This window comes from Stenella coeruleoalba, assembly GCF_951394435.1.
Source record: "Stenella coeruleoalba genome assembly, chromosome: X".
Taxonomy (NCBI): domain Eukaryota; kingdom Metazoa; phylum Chordata; class Mammalia; order Artiodactyla; family Delphinidae; genus Stenella; species Stenella coeruleoalba.
Window position 1 is genome coordinate 56353497 of NC_137152.1, and position 26835 is coordinate 56380331.

A 26835-nucleotide genomic window follows, 5' to 3' on the forward strand; every position below is an offset into this window, starting at 1 on the left:
TTCAGATAGGTCCCACTCCCACCCACTGGTTGAGTCATTGCTTTAGATTGCTCTCAGCTCCTTGAGCTTTAAAAATGATGCATTTAAAACGAGAGAATGCTCAGGCAACCTGTTGTAATGGAAAAGGCACGAGAGAACAGGGACCCAGGCTGATCCTCATCACTCCCCTCCATGGTTTGTTGGCCAAATCACTAACCTTAGGAACATTTTGTTCCCCTGCAAAATGGAGACAGCAAGTCTCTGCCCTGCTGCCCTCCTGGAGCTGCTTTGAACATCACATGAAATACATATGAGAATGTGCTCTGTCCTAACAATTGTGGTCAAAGTCATTCCTTCTGGTTCTTATGCCTAGGGAGCTCGATGGAACCAAGAACCGAAGAAAAAAGTGTAATCAGTGATAAAACAGCCGAATGGATTGCGGAAGATGATGATGATGTGTTTGTGGCTTCACGAACAACTGAAGATTTATTTACTGTGATCCACAGGTCTGGACCAATTTCCTAAATTCCTATTATAATTGCCTTTCCTTCTTATACCAGAAGAAAAACTGCTACCTCTAAGCAGAATGCTTAGAATGGAAACTGGAGACTAAGTTCAGATACTCACGTAGTGAACCCAGTCCAGGGCCTCACCACCTCCAATTCATTGACATCTTTGGGTGAAATGGAAGAGAGGCAGGCGGGGAAGGGAGGACCAGGTGCAGAGTGAGAGGCCCCTCGTCTCCTAGCAACCCCAGGGCCTATTGTGGCTCCATCTGCTTTCTCACAGCTCTGCCTAGAGTCAGAGACATTTAACCCTTCACAGAATTCCTTGTACCAAAAAATCTCATCAAGAAGTGAAGTGGGGCACCAGGCCGAGCATCAAAGCAGGAGCTTAGGCAAAGGGGGACCAGACGGGGACCCAGTTATTGGACAGAAGCACAAAGCACGGGCTTCATGATGAGGAAATGGGAAAGAGCCCAGTTATTGGAGTTGGAGCACCAGTTCAGAACAGGATCAGCTCATGGGCTGTCTTGATTCAGAGTCATTGAGCTACTAGCTTTGACTCCTTAAATTCTTCCTTGGTACCAGAACCTGGGCAGGACTGAGCCTGCAGGCATAGGCCAAGTGACTCTAGCTGTGGGCATTGAAAGGAATGTAGGGACAGGGGGCCAGACAAGGGACTCTGAGGACTTAGTGGAGAGAAAGAAAGCTGGTAAGTACGACTGCTCACAAGGCTGTTGCATAGAAGTTCCCAGATTGTGTCACTGGCATTCGTGAAGTTATATGAAGCATTAGGAAATGTCTGCCGCACAAATTCACTCAAAGTAAACTTTCTCTCATTTAGGTCCAAAAGAAAGCTGCTTGGCTGGAAGGAGCCTGGTGAGGCCTTTGCTGGTGGCAGCAGACCAACCTCCCACTCACCAATAAGGAACACGGCTGAGTCTCCTATCAGTGAGTTGGCTGCCTCTGCAGGGTCAAGCGGCAGTGCCAGCCTAGATGCTGGCAGAAATGATGATTTCAAGGCCTTGCTACAGAAGAAGGGAAGCAAGGCAACTCCAAGGTCCCGCCCCTCAGCAGCAGAACTGCTGAAGACCACTAACCCACTGGCTCGGCGAATTATTGCACAATTTTCAAAAGACTACGAAACCCCTGATAACCCCAGTACCTAAGCCCTGGGTTCAGCAAGCAAGGTTGAGTTACTAAGTTTGAGTAGAAAAGGGGGAAGAGAAAAAGGGTTTTTAAAAGGAACCATGGAAATAACAAGAGAGCCTGCATTTCTTTTACATTAACTCACACTCTGGACAACAGGAGAGAGGCCACATCCAGAACTAAAATCATCAGGCACTTTAATCATCTTCAGACATTTTATGTTCTCATACTTACAATCTTGCCATTACTAACTACCGATTTTCTCCTTATTTCCCCCAAGTGGTATGCACTCAGAAGAAATTCTCAGATGCAAGGGCACATATGCCATCTTTTAAATCAATGACCAGGCTGCTCCATCCCTGGCTCCTATCACTGAGGGGCACAGTGAGAGAGCAGATTGGGGGCTGCCAAACCCAGGGGACACAGGGTGCCATTGCTGATTATTCACTTTCCCAGCAAGGCCCGGATGGCCCTGCATGGAGAAACAGAAGGACCCTGATGCCTCTTCAGCCACAGTATAATTCTCCGCCACAAGAGGTTTGCAGGTGTGCACTTGTTTCGGCATGAGGTTGATTGGATGGCTTTTGTCGTGCAAAATATGAATGTGACTCTGTCCTGAACTTCACACCTTTTTCAGTTTGATTGTCTACACGGAGATCAGGGTGATGAGTTTTAGTAAACATATAGACCCCCCCTCCCCACCACCCTTTGCTAGAAAAGGTCAGGACTGGGTTGCTTTGGATGAACCAAGCTTGGCCAACAAACAAGGCAGCCGTTTGTTCACTCAGATCTATCCAAGGTAACTCACACGTGCGCCTTGAGATCCTTCAAATGTCTGCCAACAACGGTAGCTAGTGTCTGTGACCAGCTCATGCTGCATTCGAAGAACTCTCGCTTCATTTGCTTATAGTATTCATTACAGGAAGTCTTTAGCGGAAGGAATAGCATCCTCAAAGTCCCAAGGAGGAGAGAAAGTAAGTGTAACTTGCCCACCACCATTCACTTCAGATTGTGGTTTGTGGTTGGTTTGGTCTTGTTTAAAGGGAATCTTCCTCTGTTTCCAAACCGAGAACGTATAGACTAAAAGGATAGATCCAAAATCTGAAAGGCAGCCTTGCAAGTTGCTATGGCCCATAACCCAAAAAAAGGGCTACTTTTTGCCATTTACTTTCTGCTGTTTGACCAATTTTCAATTAACCTTCTGGGGGAGAATGTAAGGACTGGGGTAAATGGGATACTGGATGCTGACAGAGTCCCAGGACAGTCATTGTGACCCCTTCTCCCCACCCCCTGCCAAAGCTTATAGACACTAACTTTCCTTGTCAGTTCAATTTTCTAAGCAAAGCAAGAGCCGTGATTCATTTGATTTTCGTATGTCTGGTTTCTGGGAGGTTGGGGGGGAAAAATAGCACTGAACAAAGAAAACTGGCTGACTAATAATGGAGGATTAATTGTCCACCATTCCCAAGAGGGAAAAAGGAAAGTCAAATGAAATTGTAGCCTGCTTCACAAAGAGAGTCCCCTGACCTCTTCCTCCTTCACCCCCCACCCAACAGATTCATTGGTCAACCTCTTGGAGGATGTGGAAACTGCTCCCAGAGACAAGCAGATCTTGATTTTGGCAGGTCTCAATAAGAAGCAATCTCTTTAGCCCAACTGCCCACACAGCGGAAGAGCAGCTGGAAAACCACACTGAGTGCTGAGGGGACTTGGGCCTCTCAAATAGAACCCCTAGGCCTGGGCCCTTGGTCGGTACAGTTCTGAATTCTAGACTTCTGAGTACAGGTCAGGCCCAGCGCCTCCCCCTGATTTAGACAGAAGCCACCTCAAATAATAGACAGTTCTTGAAAGCCCAGTTGCTTTTGAAAGTGAACCAACTATTTAGTTCAAGGGTCCTGACCAAATTTCAGAGGTTTTGCCTGAAATAAAATAAGATTCATTCCTGGCCTTAATTTATATATGAATGCCACACACTTGTCTGCCCTGGACTCAGAATCCCAAAGGATGGAAACATTTTCCTCTGTGGGGAAATGAAGGAGTGTTTGTGCTTTGGCCTAACAAAAGTGAAAGGCTGCCGGGGCCCTCTACTCCAGAACCATTATGAGCTCTGAAGCAGAGTATGAGACTCACACAGTATAGGACTTGTTACTTCCGCTAACTTTTCTGGAAGCTTCTTGTTTGGTACTTCTAGTGGGTTTTGCCTCTCCCCTCACCTTGCCACCTCTGGTGGTTTTCCAGAAAGATTCTAAAGCTGAATATCCAGACACCTTGACGTCTTTCAATTACCTTGAGTCTTGCTTTCCCCTGCAATACTCCGTATGCCTGGAATTTTTTAGAAGGTCTTCTGCATCTTCACTATGGCCCTCCAATGCCCAGTGGTGTTGCCATTAGCATAAGAGGATTCGGGGCAGAGATGATGTGGTCAGAGGTAACACTGAGGACTGGTAATATTCATTTAATATTTTGCAACAGGTGGACCTAGTCCCAAACAAACAACCAAATTGTAGAATTTCTACCAATCTCTGATTAACATAATACCAGACAACTCTCCTAGTCCTCACACTCAACATCTCGCCTCCCCTTGGGTATCACAGCACCAACTCTGTCTTCCACCCAGGCACAAGCCACAGTGTCTGCTGCCTCGTGCACCTACTCTGCCAAGGCTGGAGAATAGAGGCTGAAAGCCCCTTCCAGGAGGCCTTTCAGAGAAGTGACTGTTGCCGCTATTACTAGTGTGAAGAGTGATTACAATTTTTGAAGGTGGAATACAGAAGGGATACAGGTGAAATGAAGTTGGCCCCAGGAAGTCAGGTTCCAATTCAAGTTGTTTCTGTCCCTTTGTTTCCTCTGATTCTAACCAATAGCAGCAGGTGGCTCTACTGGACTGACTTCTGCCTAGGCAGGAGTAGATGCAGTCGTCCCCAGGGGAGGAGGTTAATCGGTAGCTAAGAGCACTTTGCCCTTGGTGGGTGTTCATTATGTATTTGTGGTTCAAACATTGAGGGTAGGGAGCAAGTCGTTCTCAGCACAACAGGAAGCTTCGCTGCTGTCTCCTGTCCTTTGCCTGTCTCAGTCTCTCACCTGGGCCTCCCACATGGCCCCAACTTGCCCCTCAGTCCCTATTTCTTTGAACTGCATCCCTAGCCGACAGCTCACCCTTTAAGGACGCAAGACCGCAGGCAGCAAAATAGCTTGCATTAGCTTACTGACCACAGATCGACCAGTTGATCTGGAATCATTACTTTGAATGTTCAGAGACAGAGGAGAGTCTGCAAGGCTCTCACAACAAGCACGTCACCGGACACCCATTTTAACTCTCCGACAACGTGGGTCAGATTGTGATCCCGCTGGACCCATCAGTCTGAGCAGATATGTCCACGCCACCTGCCCTCTTCCTCATCAACAAACTACTTATTAAAAAAACAAGTTCACAGTCAGTGCTCTGTTCCTCCAGAGAACCTTCCATTATCATCAAGTCTGTAACACAATGGCCAGGCTTCACTTTAATATGATTTGCCAGGGCCAGGACTAGAGTGGGGTGAGTGAGGTGCCTGGGGTGCAAAATTTAAGGAGGCACCCACTCTCAGGGCCATGTTAGTGCCTTACCCTCGTCCCGGCCTTGCGATTTGCACTCTATAAAGTAATATTGGTTTATCTTCTTTCTATGGACGTGTATGGTTCTTCCGATTTCGGGGGGTAACTCCCCATCCGTTGCACCAAATGTTTTCTTGCCATCTATTTTTCCATTGCTCTAAACCTTTGTATGCCTACACATCAAAGACTCTTCAATATTATCAGAAAACATGGCCGATTTCTAAGTAACCTACTCCAAGTGGCAAGTTAGCACCCATTTCAATAGGGATGCTGACAGGGACAGCCCTTCAGCAAAATAGTGAATGAGTTGGAGGTCTGTCATTGGGATCCTCCGTCTCCTCTGTCTGCTCCATTCCCCCCGACCTTGCTTCTTAGCACCAACTCTGAGTGCGTCCTCGTTTGTCCTCCTCCTTGCTAAGGAAAGCATGCTCTCAGGAAAGGGATGAATTCCTTTACTTTGAGATTATAAGGCTTAATAATACCTCTTTGGAGGGTCACTTGCATTTTAACAGGGAAAAAGCCTTAAGCCAAAGGAATGACGTTCTACTTGTAGAATTTTAGGCATCAATCAGTTGCAGACGTGTATTTTTCACCACGGAAAGGTCAAATTCCCTGATGACTAACTCCCGAATATAGAAAAAACCTTAATCTCCTGGAACTAAGTAAATTGCTGATGGTCGATTAAATTCTCCTGATTCTCAGTGCTGTTCAGTATGGTTACTACCAAGGGACTCTCAGAAATGGCTACTAAAGCCACTGAGAAGGCCCAGATAATTATTATACCTTAACATTTTTACACAAATGGAATTAATACTACTTATTATTTGAGTAAAGAACACAAGGATTTAAAGAGTTTGTGAAAATGTGTCCTGTCTATGAAAGGTGAAACTGTCCAATCAGTGTCAGATCAATGTCAGCTGTCTGGTATCTCTGGTACCAGATTATTAAACTTCCTCGAGGCGCAAATTTACTGCATGCAGCCTCGGCTGCCCCCCAACGCTTATCTGTGTTTCGTGCTACTACTTCCCCTTGGTGTGAGAATGAGACCAGATCTATTCCAGAGCACCCAGTCCCTCCAAAGCCTTTGCGTGTATTTCAGCTGTACTTGACTAAACTATTTGGGATTTAAACGGATGACTAGGAAAGAGGTACAAAAGAGCTACATTTGTCAAAGGGCAGCAAAAATGATGAGGATTTTAACAAGGATATGAAATAAACAAATTTTTGAATACTCTGAAATATTTGTAGAGGAATACGGTAGGAAATGGTTATAGGCACACATTTAAGGCACTTTTAATAAGTTTAACAAAACAAGAAATTTGCATAAGTAATGGGTTATGTGAAATAGGTATCTACTTTTGCTCAGTAAAGCCCAAAACCTAGGCCAGTGGTTCTCAAAGCGTGGTCCCAGGACCAGCAGCAGCATCCCTATAGTGTGTGTGTGTGTGTGTGTGTATGTATATGTGTGTGTGTGTGTGTGTGTGTGTGTTCCAGTGACGTTACTTCTTCAAGCCCCCGAGTCACTGTAGCCACGACTCTCCAAACGATTCCAGCCTTTCCCATCTTTTCTACTCTCGTTACATTATGTGATCAGTCTCTGGCCATGTGATTTATATTGTCATGTTGCTCGGATACATTTTTATTTGCTGTTAAGAAATTATCAGAATCAATTACTTGCTCAACCTGCAAAACCTTTGATTTGACTTAGCCAGCACATCTGGCCAGTTTTTGGTTTAAAAACAATTTTGTAATTCACAAATAGGAAAGAGGAAAATGTGTTACATTCATTTGGTATTGCCAACCCTTAAATGTCTGTCTTTCCTGTGGTGGCTGTTGTCTAGGAGGGCTCTGGCAGAAATAGATTTGATTTTAAGATTTTGCATATTTGTGGAATTTGATATCAACAAATCTGTAAACAAAATCTGAACTGGAACAACCAGTTAACTCCTCTCTAATTCCAAGCTTTATGAAAATGTATTCCTTATGTGGTGTTGAGCTCTTTTTAATGTTCAATTTTATAAAATGTTCTGCATGCAAACGCAGCATCGTGCTCATTGTACAAGTCACCTGACACTCATCTCCTCCTCCATATGTGTGATGGTGAAGAAACAGCAACATGTATGTTCTTACCTCTCCTGAATCAATTGTAAATTACAAATCTTTTCATTAATTTTTAAATGAGATATATTTACTCTGGCTAGTAGTTAAAATTTTATTCTTTTTATTATATTTCATTGCTACTTTTTTCTACTGACTCCAGAGCTTACTTTGGGGACTATTTCTTATTTCTAGATTGCTGTATTGATCTTATTTCTATATTTATCTGTAGTCATGGAATGTTAGAGCTGAAAGAGACCAACCTCTCCTTTTACAGAGGAGGAAACTGAGGCCCAGAAAGTCAAAAAACTTACACAAGGGCTTCCCTGGTGGCACAGTGGTTGGGAGTCTGCCTGCCGATGCAGGGGACGCGGGTTCGTGCCCCGGTCCAGGAAGATCCCACATGCAGCAGAGCGGCTGGGCCCGTGAGCCATGGCCGCTGAGCCTGCGCGTCCGGAGCCTGTGCTCCGCAGCAGGAGAGGCCACAGCAGTGAGAGGCCCGCGTACCACAAAAACAAAAAAAAAACCAAAAAAAACCACAAACTTACACAAGATCACACAGTGGCAGGGCCCAGCCTCAATCCCAGTTCTCCTGCCTCTGGGCTCAGTGTTTTTTCATCCAAAGCACTGCATTTATGGAAGAGCCACAGCTGGCTTCTACTTTTATGACACATGAATTTCCCAGGTATTTCAGCGAGCAATATATATGCTTTAAGGAAAATGTTCGAGTTCTTTAGCTGATGAATCCAAAGACAAATCTGACTTTCAGTTTAGAAACTTTCATTTCCCTCCAATTTCAATGTATGTGCCCTACTCTATACAGTGGATGCTTTCCCTAAAAGTTATTTGAAAAATGAATTTTTATAGATTAAATTTCATTTTTTTAGTAGAGAAGTTTCCTATGGAAGGGAGTCTTCTGGTGACTTCTTTTGAAAAATGAAAAATCCTCTTGTCAATGTCCCCTAATGCCTCTACTTTTTTTTTTTCAGTGTGAACTTTTGTAAGTGGCATTTATTTAAATTAGGGCAAACCAATGTAGGCTTTCCTAGAATCTACTTTATCCTCCCCTTCTTAAACTTTACAAGATAGTTTCAGACTGTTAGGTGTTCGTGAGATACTTAGTTGTATTCTAGAAACTTCTTGATATTTTAACAATCCCTGGGCTCAAACTCTATCTCAATCTTATCAAACGATAACCAAATTTCCTAATCAGTACTGAGCTCTGCATGCAGTTTCATTTCCAGAACATTCTTTGCCTAATGCTCCTTAGTATGACTCTCTCTTTAGCTATTCTCAGGCTTCCTTCCATGGCTCCTGTGTACCTCATTAGTCTGGCTTAGTAGAGTTGCAGGCAGTGCTCGTCAGATGGAGTGGTATTTCCAATTATCCCATTGTTCCAGTCCTTCTCCTGGACCTCCCCTGGTTTCCCTTTACAGGAACGCTCAGAGATTGGTGGGATTTTCCTCATCATCTAGACCAAGGTTTGACAAAGTTTTTCTATAAAGGACCAGAAAGTAACTCTTTTAGGCTTTGTGGGCCACAGATGGTCTCTGTAGCATGGTCTTCTTCTTTGTTACTGTTTGCTTGCTTGCTTGACAACACTTCAAAAATGTAAATACTATTCTTAGCTCTTGGGCCATACGAAGCTGCAGATTGGATTTTGCCTGCTTGTCATAGTTTGCTGACCCCTGGGACGGGCATTTCTGTGACCCACATGATGACTGAGTTGTGTGCTGGGTGATGTGGCTCACTGCCCTCCCATCTCCCGAGCTATCAGGCCGGCCTGTGCAGAGGGGAGTGGAAAGGGGCTGCATTTGCCAACTAGTACTCTCCGATAGATGGACTCTCTCACCTGTCTCTGTCTCTGTGTCTCACTCTCTAACTACCTCGGTGTAGAAACCCTCATTCTTTTCTTTAGATCTCCTGTACTGGTTATCCAATGTGCCTCTGCTTCCTCGAGTGTGGGGTGAGCTGGCAGGAAAGAATGGATATCTGAGGTTTCTTATTTCGTTTGTCCCAAACTGTGGTCGGGGACCCCTGCCCTGGATCATCTGTCCCACTCTGTCCTATACTGCCATCATGTGTTCAGGGCCATCTCTGGAAAGTCTGGTGGCCCAGGCCATGAAATTCCAGTTCAGTCTATTATTTCCTAGGAGAATCACTAGCTCTCTTGGTTACAATGGCTGGTTTTAAAGCCCAAAATGTCCATGTGTCCATTTTAATGTGATTCGGACCTGTTCTAGACTCAGCCCCAGCAATGAAATCAATGAGGTATGGAAGGTGTTTTGTGCCCACAGTTTTTCCCCGCCTTAACCCCCTGCCTCCTAGACCCCCAGCCTTGGGGATCAGCTCCTTGGGATGCCCCATGCAGCACCACAGCCAGCGGTCATTCAGCACACCACCACCTCCTGTTCTCTGAACCCCTAAGAGGGTTCCTTAAAGCTTCTTCACATCTCTCTCATCTCACTCCCACCTCTACCTTTCATGCTACTTGGGGGTGTAAAGCTCAGTTTCACATTTTCACATTTGCTCGTATAAATATTGGGGGATACGGCTGAATGACAAGGTGTGTGCCTGTGTGTGTATGCGTGGTTTCTCCACCTGGACTATGAAGGTCCCATTTACTCGTGTATCACACACACACACACACACACACACACACACACACACACACACACCATCCAGTTCTGTCATCAATTCTCTGGTCCAGTTCCAGGTCTGATGGGGCTGGTCAAGGAGGAGGGATGGTGGGGCTCCTGAGGCATTTCCCTTTTCTTGTCTCTTGAAACCTTCTTTCCACTGGCTTGTGCTGGCTTCTCCCTGGAAGCCATTTGAAGAAACTCCTCTGGGGCAATTCTGGACAGGCCAACATACAAAGAGCTAGGACTTTAATTCCATATGAACTCTGTCACTTAAGACATACCTCTCAGGCTGCAGGATTTTTTAAAATCTAAGAACATTGTTTCTTGGGACCTTTAGTTTGCTTTCTGTCATTTGAGCCCAGGGATTTACCCACTTACTGAAATCTAGATTTTAAAAACTCAAGACACGAGTAACTTTAGGATTTCCTTATTTGAAAGCATCCATGAAACAGTTTCTTTCTGCCTTTTGTTTAGGATTTCCAGCCTTAAGAAGGAAACCAGGCTTGCACCTTGGACTCTAAAACAGCAAAAGTACCACACTTGCCAAAAGCAAAATGAGGAAGGAGGATTGGCTAGGCCTACTCTGCATAGTCAGGAGAAGGACTTTTGTTATGTTAGCGCTCACCATTCAATGCTTACTGAATGCCAACGGTGCACTCAAGAAAAATAAGGGAGACAGGAATTTGCAGACCGAGATCCTAAACTGGAAGGCAGAGATAAGGCAATTCCCTCAAGTGATGAGAATGTGTCCCTGGATAAAAATATCAAGAAGCAGCAAGAGAGATTGTCATCCCGGTCTTTTTAGAATTCCAACACAAAATGGAAGGGAGCCCTCTGTGGGGTGATATTACAAAGGGTTTTTCTTGTCTTTCTTTCTTTTTCTTTTTTTTCTTTAAAAGAAAAAGCATTCCTTACTGGCTTGCTACCAGCAATTGAACTGTATTCTTTATATAGCTAGAGCTGTTTGTGTCTTCTTAAAATAAACTTTTTCTGTTAAAATCATTTTGTTTCACCCTCTGATTCTCATTGTAGCAATGATGACTTTATCCAGACACTAAGCCCAGTTTGTGAGTATGTTTTCCAGACCACACAAGTGTGGGACCCACAAACATGAGCTTTGATTCTCACAAACCCCTGAGAGCCCAAAACAGATATGCGGGACACAGTGTCTTGCAGAAACCTGTGAACCTAAGTTATAGGGGCAGGGAATATGTCTTTGAGGACTTTGTCTCAGGGATTCTAGTTCAACTGCTCCTAGAAGCAACAAGGGGCCTCAGACAGGCACAGCTCTGGTGAAGTAGGCACCGGTCACCAGGCTCCTAAGGATAGGAGGTTGCCATAGCAACTGTGCTCAGGGCATGCACTCCCTCTTTGTTCTCTGGCTCAATGAAGCCACCCAGCAGGGAAGACCAGAGTGAGTCAGGGCTGGGAGCAAAAAACACAGACCAGATGTGGCCCAGATCACTTCCATCCCTCAAGAAGGGTATGGTCCCACCATGCAGGTGGTGACAGCTATATTCAAGGGTCAAGTTCCATCCAAAAGGAGCTTTGTTCTCTGGTGCCAACTGGCTCAGGCCTCTAAGGCTGAGGCCCTTGCAGCCAGTATCCTTGTCTCCCCAGGCCCCGTGCTAGCTCACGTCCCCTGACACCACTGGGCTGATCTTTCAAAAAGACACCACAGAGCCTGAAACAACCTAGAAAGCTTACAAGGGGAGGGAGAGGGGCCAGGGCTACTCTCAGACAATAGCAGGTGTCAAGACTTAAGACCAAGATCAGAGAAGGAGACTGGCTCGAGGTGGGCCTCACAGCAAGCAGTACCTCGGTGAGACCCTGTGGTTCAGGGGCTGGTGTTGGCCCCGGCAGGGTCTGGGCCTGCTTGTGCCCCCCCACCATGAGCTGGGGGAGCTTTGAGGGATTGACCCACACTGACCAAACTCACAAAAGGCATGTCAAAGCCAGGGGCCGGTATATCAACCAAAGAGAGAGTACACCTTTAAAGCACAGGTCCTAAACAGGAGGCCTGCAAACTGAACTGAGTTCTCATACATTGCCAGGAGTACACAATGCTGGTTTTTAATTTTTCAAAATGTAGATGGGGCACAAACTCTCCACTTTACCTAGTTCCCCACCACTCCCTGTTATATGAAGCCCAACCAGCTTCATTCATTTATATCATGTGCCAGGCTCCTGAAGGCATTTGAGCCTTGTTGCGGGTTGGGTTCCCTGGGAAGCAGACTCGGGAATGGAGTTTGGTGCACGGGATGTTTATTAGGAAATGTCCGAGGGATCGACATCTGTGGGAGAGAAGGGAAGGAAATAAGCTTAGGCTGAAGAAGGAAAAGGCAGCAACGCAGGTGCCACAAAGCCTCAGCTGACTCAACAGAGAGCTCAGGCACTAACGTGACCCATCAGAGTTGTCCCGCATGGGCCCTGCTTCAGTCAGTCCCTGGGTGAGGTGGCTCTCTGCAGCAGAGGCAATCTCCGAAGGAGTTGACAGCTAAAGACGGTTCTCGGCTGACAGCACTCCGAGCAGCTGGGGCAATATCTGCCCTTGAAGGGGGATCTGGGCAACACAGTTTTGTGTCCATTACAGGTGTCTTTCTCCCAAGCACAGCACAAGTTAAACACTTACAAATTCTTATTTTCTGGTTCCTACTCCTTACCTCAGAAAGATTACAGTTTGTTTGATGAGGTTCATACCTTCCTCAAATTGTAGTCACCATGTCGGGATATATACCAGTAGCCTTAATTGGCCTTTGGTGTTTCACAAGCCTCATTCACGCCCATTAACAAACCTTCTCCAAGGGCATGTCACAGATGCAAATGGATAAGTAGAGCCATCATAAGATACCAGGAATAAAATGGCGCCAGCATCTATCAAGCACCTGCAGTGGGCCAGGCATTTCGTGCTCCTCCAGCCACTTCTTTTATTCATCCAGTCAGCAAAAATATAACAAGCTCCTTCTACCTGCCTGGCAGGGTGCTAGATGCTGAGGGTAGAGTAGTGACGGACACAGACACCATGCCCATCCCTCATGGAGCTTACAGGCGAGTGGGGCCACTGCTGAGACTAGTTCAGTCTGCAGCCCTGGGGACCAGGACCAATGGGCCACACATTCCTGTTATTTGGGAGTCACCACCCTGGATATGAATTCCCTTGGTCATCCCTCTTCTCTCAATACTGATTTCACTGTGCTCTAAGCTTCCTCTCTCCTACCCAACCTTCCACTGCCCCCCTCCCCCCCATCATTTTCAACTGTGTCCACTGGAACCTCAATTCTAGGGATTAATAATTACCCCTACAGCTCCAACATAAAGCATCCTTATGCATTCCTTAACTGAGATCTCACTCTCCCCTAAGAACTCCACTTCTCCTATAGGCCTCTCCCCAGAGATTCCTTCCCTCCCCAAATACTTCTGCATATGGAGGTGGAGTGGGTCCCTTACTTACTCCCCACTGTACCTTCTAGACCATGATTGCTGAACCTCTCAGTCACTCCCCTTCATTCAGTCTTCCTCTCCACCCGTAGACTTGCCAAAATCTGGGGTCACTTCAACCTTCCTGTGGAAGACCCATTGCAAATCCCTGGCTTCTTCCTCCTTTCCTGCTCTCCTCTTATGGCCTCCTCTCCTGCTCCAGTCACCCACTCTCAAGGTCACAAATGAACCTTGTCATCCTCCAGAATTGCTATATCACTAAAATCTTAACTTTAGTCTTCCACAACCTCCTAGCTTTCCAACTCTCTCATTCAATTACTCCATGACACTGTTCAAGTTCATTGAGACCTCCAATAACTTAACACATTAATTCATCCAATATTTAGTAGGCATCTAACACACCAGACACTGTATTAAGTACTGGAGATACAGCTTTGAATATGACAAACATCATCCCTGCTCTCATGGAGCTCAGTGTACTTTTCCCTTATATTACAGCCCTTCCCTCTCTTTTAACTTCTTCCCCAGTTAGTTCAGGTCTATCATTTTGACCACTCTCTTGCAAACATCCTCGACTTCCTTAGTTCCATTGTCCTTCCTCCCACCCACGAGGTACAACCCCCCGGATCAATCCAACTGTCTACATTCTCTGTTCTCACACCCAGGCTGCTGGAGAAGACCACGCACAGTCATGCAAACTGGTGTTCTCTTACTGAAAAGGGGTCTTTGGCTCTACTCAAAAAAATAAATCTATCTCTCTCATTCCATAATCAGCTCTCCTATTCATCACAACTTCAAACATCCACTTTCCTCAGAGTCAAAACCCTCCACTAGTCTCCCCTCCCTGCTTCCTCTCCAGCAGATGATGTTGCCACCTGCTTCTCAGAGGAATTAGAAGCCATCAGAGGGGAAGTCCTCTACCTTAGTAACATCAAGTCCACAATCCCACCTGTGTGCACTCACTTCCTTATCCCCTCTCTATCCTGTATCTCCAACATCTCCTTTTCAATGAACATTCAGTCAACAAATATTAACTGAGCACCTACTATATGAGAGGCACTCGTCTAGGAGCTGGGACTATAATAGTAAGCAAAACAGTCAAAGTTGCTGTCTTTAAGGAGCTTACATTCTAGTGTGAGGGAACAGACAACACACTGGTAAACAAACAAGTGAGATGGTTTTAGATTATTAAGTAAATACAATAGGATGTTATGATAGAAAGTAATAGGGGAGAACTATTTTGGATAAGGTGGTCAGGGAAGGCATTTGTCAGGAGGTGATGTTTGAGCTGAAGGGAACAATTTGTGTTTTAAACACATGAAGTTTGAGATCCTTATTAGTTATACAAGTGGAAATACCAAGTAGAGAGCAGGTTATGTGAAGCTGGAGCTTAGGAGAGAAGTCAGGGCAAGAGATATAAATTTGGAGCCATGAACATATAGGTATATTTGGTGCCATGGTACTGAATGAGCTGACATAGGGAGAGAACGTAGATAGCGGAGAGAATCAAGACAGAGCTGTGGGAAGCCTCGAATACTTAGAAACTGAATGGAAGAAGAAGATCAGCAAAGAAAATTGAGACAGAGCAGCAGAAGGAGAAAACCCAGAGAATGTGGTGTCATGAAAGCCAAAAAAGAAGGTTTTATAAGAAGTAAGGAATGACCAACTGCATCGAGTGCTGCTGAGAGATCAAGTAATATGATACAAAACAGAAATAGACTCATAGACATAGAAAACAAACTTATGGTTACCAAAGGGGAAAGGGGGGAGGGATAAATTAAGAGTTTGGGATTAACAGATACATACTACTATATACAAAATAGATGTCAACAAGGACCTACTGTATAGCACAGGGAACTATATTCAATATCTTGTAATAGGGAAAAACCAAGATGGCGGAGGAGTAGGAGGACGTGGAGTTCATCTCTCTCCACAAATGCATCAAGAATACATCTACAGGGACTTCCCTGGTGGCGCAGTGGTTGAGAGTGCGCCTGCCAATGCAGGGGAAACGGGTTCGAGCCCTGGTCCGGGAAGATCCCACATGCCACGGAGCAACTGAGCCCGCACACCTAGAGCCCGTGCTCCCCAACGAAAAGCCACAGCAATGAGATGCCTGTGCATCGCAAAGAGTAGCCCCTGCTTGCCGAAACAAGAGAAAGCCCACAAGCAGTGACGAGAATCTAACGCAGCCATAAATAAATAAATAAATAAAAAGAATACATCTACAGGAGGAGCTTCAAGATGGCGGAAGAGTAAGACATGGAGATAACCTTCCTCCCCACAAATACATAAGAAATACATCTACACGTGGAACAACCCCTACAGAACACCTACCGAACGTTGGCAGAAGACCTCAGACCTCCCAAAAGGCAAGAAACTCCTCATGTACCTGGGTAGGGCAAAAGAAAAGAAAAAAACAGAGACAAAAGAATACGGACGGAACACGCACCAGTGCGAGGCAGCTGTGAAGGTGGAAAAGTTTCCACACATTTGGAAGCCCCTTTGTGGGCAGAGACTGCAGGTGGCGGAGGGGGAAAGCTTCGGAGGCACAGAGGAGAGCGCAGCAACAGGGGTGCGGAGGGCAAAGCGGAGACATTCCCGCACAGAGGATCGGTACTCAGCACTCGCCAGCCTGAGAGGCTTGTCTGCTCACCCGCTGGGACTGGCGGGGTCTGGGAGCTGAGGCTCGGGCTTCGGAGGTCAGATCCCAGGGAGAGGACTGGGGTTGGCTGTGTGAACACAGCCTGAAGGGGGCTAGTGCGCCACAGGTAGCCGGGAGGGAGTCCGGGAAAATGTCTGGAGCTGCTGAAGAGGCAAGAGACTTTTTCTTGCCTCTTTGTTTCCTGGTGCGCAAGGAGAGGGGATTAAGAGCACCGCTTAAAGGAGCTCCAGAGACGCGCGCAAACCGCGGCTATCAGCGCAGACCCCAGAGACGGGCATGAGACGCTAAGGCTGCTACTGCAGCCACCAAGAAGCCAGTGTGCAAGCACGGGTCACTCTCCACACCTCCCCTCCCGGGAGCCTGTGCAGCCCGCCACTGCCAGGGTCCCGTGATCCAGGGACAGCTTCCCCAGCAGAACACATGGCGCGCCTCAGGCTGGTGCAACTTCACCCCAGCCTCTGCCACCGCAGGCACGCCCCGCATTCGGTACCCCTCCCTCTCCCCGGCCTGAGGGAGCCAGAGCCCCCGAATCAGCTGCTCCTTTAACCCCGTCCTGTCTGAGCGAAGAACAGATGCCCTCAGGCGACCTACACAAAGCGGCAGGGCCAAATCCAAAGGTGAACCCCAGGAGCTGTGCGAACAAAGAAGAGAAAGGGAAATCTCTCCCAGCAGCCTCAAGAGCAGCGGCTTAAATCTCCACAATCAACTTGATGTACCCTGAATCTGTGGAATACCTGAATAGACAACGAATCATCCCAAATTGAGGAGGTAGAATTTGGGAGCAACGATATATATATTTTTTCCCTTTTTCTTTTTTTGTGAGTGTGTATGTGTATGCTTCTGTGTGTGATTTTACCTGTATAGCTTTGTTTTTACCATTTGTCCCAGGGTTCTGTCTCTCCATTTTTGTTTGTTTGCTTGTTTTAGTACAGGTGTTAGGTCTTCTTATCATTGGTGGATTTGTTTTTTGGTTTGGTTGCTCTCTTCTTTCTTTCTTTCTTCTTTTATTACTTAAAATATTTTTTAATAATTATTTTTTATTTTAATAACTTTTTAATTTAATTTTATCTTCTTCTTTCTTTCTTTCTTTTTTTTCTCCCTTTTATTCTGAGCCGTGTGGTTGACAGGCTCTTGGTGCCCAAGCCAGGCGTCAGGGCTGTGCCGCTGAGGTGGGAGAGCCAAGTTCAGGATATTGGTCCACAAGAGACCTCCCAGCTCCATGTAATATCAAATGGTGGAAATCTCCCAGAGATCTCCATCTCAACGTCAAGACCAGCTCCACTAAAGACCAGCAAGCTACAGTGCTGGACACCCTATGCCAAACAACTAGCAAGACAGGATCACAACCCCACCCAAGAGCAGAGAGGCAGCCTAAAATCATAATAAAGCCACAGACACCCCAAAACACACCACCAGACGTGGACCTGCCCACCAGAAAGACAATATCCAGCCTCATCCACTAGAACACAAGCACTAGTCCCCTCCATCAGGAAGCCTACACAACCCACTGAACCAACCTTAGTCACTGGGGGCAGACACCAAAAACAACAGGAACTACGAACTTGCAGCGTGACAAAAGGAGACCCCAAATACAGTAAGTTAAGCAAAATGAGAAGACAGAGAAACACACAGCAGATGAAGGAGCAAGGTAAAAACCCACCAGACCTAAGAAATGAAGAGGAAATAGGCAGCCTACCTGAAAAAGAATTCAGAATAATGATAGTAAAGATGATCCAAAATCTTGGAAATAGAATGGAGAAAATACAAGAAACGTTTAACAAGGACCTAGAAGAACTAAAGAGCAAACAGGGATGAACAACACAATAAATGAAATTTAAAATTCTCTAGAAGGGATCAATAGCATAATAACTGAGGCAGAAGAATGGATAAGTGACCTGAAAGATAAAATAGTGGAAATAACTACTGCAGAGCAGAATTTTATAAAAATGAAAAGAATTGAGGACAGTATCAGAGACCTCTGGAACAACATTAAATGCACCAACATTCAAATTATAGGGGTCCCAGAAGAAGAAGAGAAAAAGAAAGGGATAGAGAAAATATTTGAAGAGATTATAGTTGAAAACTTCCCTAATATGGGAAAGGAAATAGTCAAGTCCAGGAAGCACAGAGAGTCCCATACAGGATAAAACAAAGGAGAAACATGCCAAGACACATATTAATCAAACTATCAAAAATTAAATACAAAGAAAAAATATTAAAAGCAGCAAGTGAAAAACAACAAATAGCATACAAGGGAATCCCCATAGGGTTAACAGCTGATCTTTCAGCAGAAACTCTCCAAGCCAGAAGGGAGTGGCAGGACATATTTAAAGTGATGAAGGAGAAAAACCTACAACCAAGATTACTCTACCCAGCAAGGATCTCATTCAGATTTGATGGAGAAGTTAAAACCTTTACAGACAAGCAAAAGCTAAGAGAATTCAGCACCACCAAACCAGCTTTACAACAAATGCTAAAGGAACTTCTCTAGGCAGGAAACACAAGAGAAGGAAAAGATCTACAATAACAAATCCAAAACAATTAAGAAAATGTTAATAGGAACATACATATCAATAATTACCGTAAGTGTAAATGGATTAAATGTTCCAACCAAAAGACATAGACTGACTGAATGGATACAAAAACAAGACCCGTATATATGCGGTCTACTAGAGACCCATTTCAGGCCTAGGGACGCATACACACTAAAAGTGAGGGGATGGAAAAAGATATTCCATGCTAATGGAAATCAAAAGAAAGCTGAAATAGCAATTCTCATATCAGACAAAATAGACTTTAAAGCAAAGACTATTAGAAGAGACAAAGAAGGACACTACATAATGATCAAGGGATCAATACAAGAAGAAGATATAATAATTGTAAATATTTATGCACCGAACATAGGAGCACCTCAATACATAAGGCAAATACTAACAGCCATAGAAGGGGAAATTCACAGTAATACAATCATAGTAGGGGACTTTAACACCCCACTTTCACCAATGGACAGATCATCCAAAATGAAAATAAATAAGGAAACACAAGCTTTAAATGATACATTAAACAAGGTGGACTTAATTGATATTTATAGGACATTCCATCCAAAAAACAACAGAATACACTTTCTTCTCAAGTGCTTGTGGAACATTTTCCAGGATAGATCATATCTTGGGTTACAAATCAAGCCTTGGTAAATTTAAGTAAATGGAAATCGTATCAAGAATCTTTTCCGACTACAACGCTATGAGACTACATATCAATTACAGGAAAAACTGTAAAAAATACAAACACATGGAGGCTAAACAATACACTACTTAATAACCAAGAGATCACTGAAGAAATCAAAGAGGAAATAAAAAGTACCTAGAAACAAATGACAATAAAAACATGACGACCCAAAACCTATGGGATGCAGCAAAAGCAGTTCTAAGAGGGAAGTTTATAGCAATACAATCCTACTTTAAGAAACAAGAAACATCTAAAATGAACAACCGTACCTTACACCTAAAGCGCTTAGAGAAAGAAGAACAAAAAAACCCCCCAAAAGTTAGCAGAAGGAAAGAAATCATAAAGAAGGGAGAAGACTCAAATCAATAGAATTAGAAATGAAAAAGGAGAAGTAACAACTGACACTGCAGAAATACAAAGGATCATGAGAGATTACTACAGTCAACTCTATGCCAATAAAATGGACAACCTTCTGAGACTGAACCAGGAAGAAATAGAAAATATGAACAGACCAATCACAAACACTGAAACTGTGATTAAAAATCTTCCAACAGGGGGCTTCCCTGGTGGCGCAGTGGTTGAGAGTCCGCCTGCCAATGCAGGGGACACGAGTTCGTGCACTGGTCCGGGAAGATCCCACATGCCGCAGAGCGGCTGGGCCTGTGAGCCATGGCCACTAAGCCTGCGCGTCCGGAGCCTGTGCTCCGCAACGGGAGAGGCCACAACAGTGAGAGGCCAGCGTACGGGAAAAAAAAACCCAAAAACTTCCAACAGGGCTTCCCCAGTGGCACAGTGGTTAAGAATCTGCCTGCCAATGCAGGGGTCACGGGTTCAAGCCCTGGTCCAGGAAGATACCACATGCTGCAGAAAAACTAAGCCTGAGCGCCACAACTACTGAGCCTGCATACCTAGAGCCAGTGCTCCACAACAAGAGAAGCCACTGGGATAAGACTGCACGCCGCAACGAAGAGTTGCCCCCTGCTCACTGCAACTAGAGGAAAGCCCACGTGCAGCAACAAAGACCCAACGCAGCCAAAAATAAATAAATACATTTATTTAAAAAACAACATCTTCCAACAAACAAGACCCCAGGACCAGATGGCTTCACAGGCGAATTCTATCAAACTTTTAGAGAAGAGCTAACACCTATCCTTCTCAAACTCTTCCAAAACATAGCAGAGGGACGAACACTCCCAAACTCACTCTACAAAGCCACCATCACCCTGATACCAAAACCAGACAAAGATGTCACTAAGAATGAAAACTACAGGCCAATATCACTGATGAACATAGATGAAAAACCCTCAACAAAATACTAGCAAACAGAATCCAACAGCACATTAAAAGGATCATAAAAAAATAAAAAAAAATTTTAAAAAAAGGATCATACACCATGATCAAGTGGGGTTTATCCCAGTAATGCAAGGATTCTTAAATATATGCAAATCAATCAATGTGATACACCATATTAACAAATTGAAGGAGAAAAACTATATAATCATCTCAATAGATGCAGAGAAAGCTTTTCACAAAATTCAACACCCATTTATGATAAAAACCTTCCAGAAAGTAGGCATAGAGGGAACTTACCTCAACATTACAAAGGCCATATATGACAAACCCACAGCCAACATCGTATTCAATGGTGAAAAACTGAAACCATTTCCACTAAGATCAGGAACAAGAAAATGTTACCCACTCTCACCACTATTATTCAACAGAGTTTTGGAAGTTTTAGCCATAGCAATCAGAGAGGAAAATGAAATAAAAGGAATCCAAATCGGAAAAGAAGAAGCAAAGCTGTCACTGTTTGCAGATGACATGATACTATACATAGAGAATCCTAAAGTTGCTACCAGAAAACGATTAGAGCTAATCAATGAATTTGGTAAAGTAGCAGGATACAAAATTAATGCACAGAAATCTCTGGCATTCCTATACACTCATGATGAAAAATCTGAAAGTGAAATCAAGAAAACACTCCCATTTACCATTGCAACAAAAAGAATAAAATATCTAGGAATAAACCTACCTAAGGAGACAAAAGACCTGTATGCAGACATTTATAAGACACTGATGAAAGAAATTAAAGATGATACAAATAGATGGAGAGATATACCATGTTCTTGGATTGGAAGAATCAACATTGTGAAAATGACTCTACTACCCAAAGCAATCTACAGATTCAGTGCAATCCCTATCACTCTCAATGGCATTTTTCACAGAACTAGAACAAAAAATCTCACAATTTGTATGGAAACACAAAAGACCCCGAATAGCCAAAGCAATCTTGAGAACGAAAAACGGAGCTGGAGGAATCAGGCTCCCTGACTTCAGACTATACTACAAAGCTACAGTAATCAAGACAGTATGGTACTGGCACAAAAACAGAAATATAGATCAATGGAACAGGATAGAAAGCCCAGAGATAAACCCACGCACATATGGTCATCTTATCTTTGATAAAGGAGGCAAGAATATACAGTGGAGAAAAGACAGCCTCTTCAATAATTGGTGCTGGGAAAACTGGACAGCTACATGTAAAAGAATGAAATTAGAACACTCCCTAACACCATACACAAAAATAAAATCAAAATGGATTAAAGACCTAAATTTAAGGCCAGACACTATTAAACTCTCAGAGGAAAACATAGACAGAACACTCCATGACATAAATCACAGCAAGATCCTTTTTGACCCACCTCCTAGAGAAATGGAAATAAAACAAAAATAAACAAATGGAACCTAATGAAGCTTAAAAGCTTTTGTACAGCAAAGGAAACCATAAACAAGACCAAAAGACAACCCTCAGAATGGGAGAAAATATTTGCAAATGAAGCAACCGACAAAGGATTAATCTCCAAAATTTACAAGCAGCTCATGCAGCTTAATAACAAAAAAACAAACAACCCAATCCAAAAATGGGCAGAAGACCTAAATAGACATTTCTCCAAAGAAGATATACAGACTGCCAACAAACACATGAAAGAATGCTCAACAACATCATTAATCATTAGAGAAATGCAAATCAAAACTACAATGAGATATCATCTCACACCAGTCAAAATGGCCATCATCAAAAAATCTAGAAACAATAAATGCCGGAGAGGGTGTGGAGAAAAGGGAACACTCTTGCACTGCTGGTGGGAATGTGAATTGGTTCAGCTGCTATGGAGAACAGTATGGAGGTTCCTTAAAAAACTACAAATAGAACTACCATATGACCCAGCAATCCCACTACTGGGCATATACCCTGAGAAAACCAAAATTCAAAAAGAGTCATGTACCAAAATGTTCATTGCAGCTCTATTTACAATAGCCCGGAGATGGAAACAACCTAAGTGCCCATCATCGGATGAATGGATAAAGAAGATGTGGCACATATATACAATGGAATATTACTCAGCCATAAAAGGAAACGAAATTGAGTTATTTGTAGTGACGTGGATGGACCTAGTGTCTGTCATACAGAGTGAAGTAAGTCAGAAAGAGAGAGACAAATACCGTATGCTAACACATATATATGGAATTTAAGGGAAAAAAATGTCATGAAGAACCTAGGGGTAAGGCAGGAATAAAGATGCAGACCTACTAGAGAACGGACTTGAGGTTATGGGGAGGGGGAAGGGTGAGCTGTGACAGGGCGAGAGAGAGTCATGGACATATACACACTAACAAACGTAGTAAGGTAGATAGCTAGTGGGAAGCAGCCGCATGGCACAGGGATATTGGCTCGGTGCTTTGTGACAGCCTGGAGGGGTGGGATAGGGAGGGTGGGAGGGAGGGAGACGCAAGAGGGAAGACATATGGGAACATATGTATATGTATAACTGATTCACTTTGTTATAAAGCAGAAACTAACACACCATTGTAAAGCAATTATACCCCAATAAAGATGTTAAAAAAAAAAAAAGACAAATGTTCACTGCAGCACTATTTACAATAGTCAGGACATGGAAACAATCTAAATGTCCATCAACAGAGAAATGGATAAAGAAGACGTAGTACACATATACAATGGAATATTACTCAGGCTTTTTTTAAAAAAAAAATTAATTAATTAATTTATTTATGGCTGCGTTGGGTCCTCGTTGCTGCACATGGGCTTTCTTTAGCTGTGGTGAGCAGGGGCTACTCTTCATTGCAGTGTGCAGGCTTCTCATTGCGGTGGCTTCTGTTGTTGCGGAGTAGAGGCTCTAGGTGCGTGGGCTTCAGTAGTTGTGGTGCATGGGCTCAGTAGTTGTGGCGCACGGGCTTAGTTGCTCTGAGGCATGTGGGATCTTCCTGGACCAGGGTTTGAACCCGTGTCCCCTGCATTGGCGGGCAGATTCTTTTTTTCTTTTTTAACATCTTTATTGGAGTATAATTGCTTTACAATGGTGTGTTAGTTTCTGCTTTATAACAAAGTGAATCAGTTGTACATATACATATGTTCCCATATCTCTTCCGTTTTGCTTCTCCCTCCCTCCCACCCTCCCTATCCCATCCCTCTAGGTGGTCACAAACCACCGAGCTGATCTCCCTGTGCTATGCGGCTGCTTCCCACTAGCTATCTATTTTACATTTGGTATATATGTCCATGCCACTCTCTTACTTTGTCACAGCTTACCCTTCCCGCTCCCCATATCCTCAAGTCCATTCTCTAGTAGGTCTGTGTCTTTATTCCCGTCTTACCCCTAGGTTCTTCTTGGATGGACCTAGAGTCTGTCATACAGAGTGAAGTAAGTCAGAAAGAGAAAAACAAATACCGTATGCTAACACATATATATGGAATCTAAGGGAAAAAAAAAGGTCATGAAGAACCTAGGGGCAGGCGGATTCTTAAGCACTGTGCCACCAGGGAAGCCCTACTCAGCCTGAAAACAGAACGAAATTGGGTCATTTGTAAAGACGTGGATCGACCTAGAGACTGTCATACAGAGTGAAGTAAGTCAGAAAGAGAAAAACCAATATCGTATATTAATGCATATATGTGGAATCACTGGTATAGACGATCTTATTTACAAAGCAGAAATAGAGACTCAGACGTAGAGAACAAACGTATGGATACCAAGGGAGAAAAGGAGGGGGGGTGGGATGAATTGGGAGATTGGGATTGACATATATACACTATTGATACTATGTATGAAATAGATAACTAATGAGAACCTACTGTATAGCACAGGGAACTCTACTCAATGCTCTGTGGTGACCTAAAAGGGAAGGAAATCCAAAAAAGAGGGGATATATGTATATGTATAGCTGATTCACTTTGCTGTGCAGTATAAACTAACACAATATTGAAAAGCAACTATACTCCAATAAAATTTTTTTAAAATCTTGTAATAATCTATAATGGAAAAGAATCTAAAAAAGAACGTATATATAAGTATAACTGAATCACTTTGCTGTACAGCTGAAACTAACACTACATTGTAAATCAACAATATGTCAATTACGTTTTTAAAAAAGAAAGAAAAGGTGAGAGTGAATAATACCCTGAACACAGGAGGAAGGGTTGGTTGACTTTTTATAGGCGTGAGGACAGTTCTTCCATAGTAACAGGACAGAAGGCAGAGTATTTGGGCACAGCCACGGTTGCATGGACTGGAGTGGATATAGGAGCCTGAGGAAGTTCATTTTTGGCTGCTTCAAGTTTCTCAGTGAAATAGGAAGCAGAGCCATCAGCTGAGATGGTGTGGCCTTTTGAGGGGAGGGGTCACTCTCTCTGGAAATAACAAGGCAATGTGGAGGTCAAACAGTGACCTGGGATTCCTTTCTCCTAACTCCTTCTGTTTGGAATGGAAACAGCCACATCTCTCCATCCTGAAAATAACTCTTCTTGGACATCACATCACTTTCCAGCTACCATCCTGTGCCTCATCTCCTTTCATTAAAATTAACATCATGATACAAATGAACTTATTTACAAAACAGAAACAGACTCAGACATACAAACTTATGGCTACCAAAGGGGAAAGAGGAAGAGGGGATAAATTAGGAGTTTGGGATTAGCAGATACACACTACTATATGTAAAATAGATAAAACAACAAGGTCCTACTGTATAGTACAGGGAACTGCATTCAGTACCTTGTAATAACCTATAATGGAAACAAATCTGAAAAAGAATCTATATATGTATGTATGCATAACTGAATCACTGTGCTTACACCTGAAACTAACACAACATCGTAAATCAACTATACTTCACAATTTCCTTTGCTTCTCCCTCTGCTCTTTTTTTTTTAAATATTTATTTATTTATTTGGCTGCGCCGGGTCTTCCTTGTGGCACGTGGGATCTTCATTGTGGCATACAGGATCCTCTTTTTTTTTTAGTTGCAGCATGTGGGATCTAGTTCCCTGACCAGGGATCGAACCCGGGCCCCCTGCATTGGGAGCATGGAGTCTTAGCCACTGGACCACCAGGGAAGTCCCTTCCCCTCCACTCTTATTTTAAGTTGGAGTCCTCAGGCCTGTATCCCAGGCTTTCTCCTCCTTCTCCTTTACAAGCTTTCCCTGGGCTGTCTCAGTCACACCTACTGCCCCTCTCCTTGTGGTTCTTCCCTCAGTGAATTGTGTCACCATCCACTCATTTGCATGAGCCAGGGGCCTGGGCACCTTCCTAGATGTCTTTTCTTATCTCCTACATCCAATAAGCTTTGCAGATTCTACCACCTAAATATCTCTCATATATCTTTATTCTTCATTTTACTTGTTGCCAGAGGGGCTCAATAAATATTGAGAAGCCTATCATTCTATTTTATTTTTTTCACATGATAAAAAATAAGCCTCATACCATACTAAAAAATCGGTTCCAAGTAGACAAAACCCTAAATATGAACAGCAAGAATATAAAGCTTTTGGAAGATAATGAATGAAAATATCTTCATGACCTCAGAATCGAGAAAGATTTCTTAAATAAGAAATAAAACCACTAACCATAAAGGAAAATTGATAAAATTCAACTACTTTAAAACTAGGAAACTATTTAAAGAGTGAAAAGGTGAGCCACAGTAGAAGAAGAGATATTTGTAACACATATAACCAACAAAAGGCTGGTACTCAGAATACACAAAGAACTACAAATTAGTAATAAAAACAAAACTCAGTAGAAAAATGGGCAAGGGACTTGTATGGGCTCATGATAAAAGAAGAACTCCAAATATCCAATAAGCATGAAAAGGTGCTTAACCTCATCTATCAGAGAAATGAAGAACGAGGGAAGAGGGAGGATGAATTACCAAGGGGCAGGGGAACTTCTGGAGGTGATGGGTATGATCATTATATTGATTGTGGTTCTGTTCACAGATGAGTATACTCATCTAATTGTCACTTTAAATACGTGCAGTTTGGTATACATCAATTATACCTCAATATAGCTGTAAAATACACACACACACACACACACGCACACACACACACACACACACACACACACACAATGACATACCATTTCACATCCACCAGACTGGAAAAATACTTTTTTAAATTTTATTGAAGTATAGTTGATTTACAATGTTGTGTTCATTTCTCCTGTACAGCAAAGTGACTCAGTTA

At 43.6% G+C, this 26835-nt stretch overlaps 1 protein-coding gene across 2 annotated transcripts in view; it reads left to right on the forward strand.

The window, feature by feature from the left end:
* Window positions 1-9526, forward strand: part of NHSL2 (NHS like 2) — a 78536-nt gene extending 69010 nt beyond the window's left edge. For both annotated transcript variants that reach the window (XM_079909807.1, XM_079909808.1), the window contains 2 exons: window positions 353-485; window positions 1327-9526. In XM_079909807.1, coding sequence (XP_079765933.1) covers window positions 353-485; window positions 1327-1651 — 458 coding nt within the window. In that variant the 3' untranslated portion in view covers window positions 1652-9526. The remainder of the gene's footprint in view (window positions 1-352; window positions 486-1326) is intronic.
* Window positions 9527-26835: the final 17309 nt, after the last annotated feature.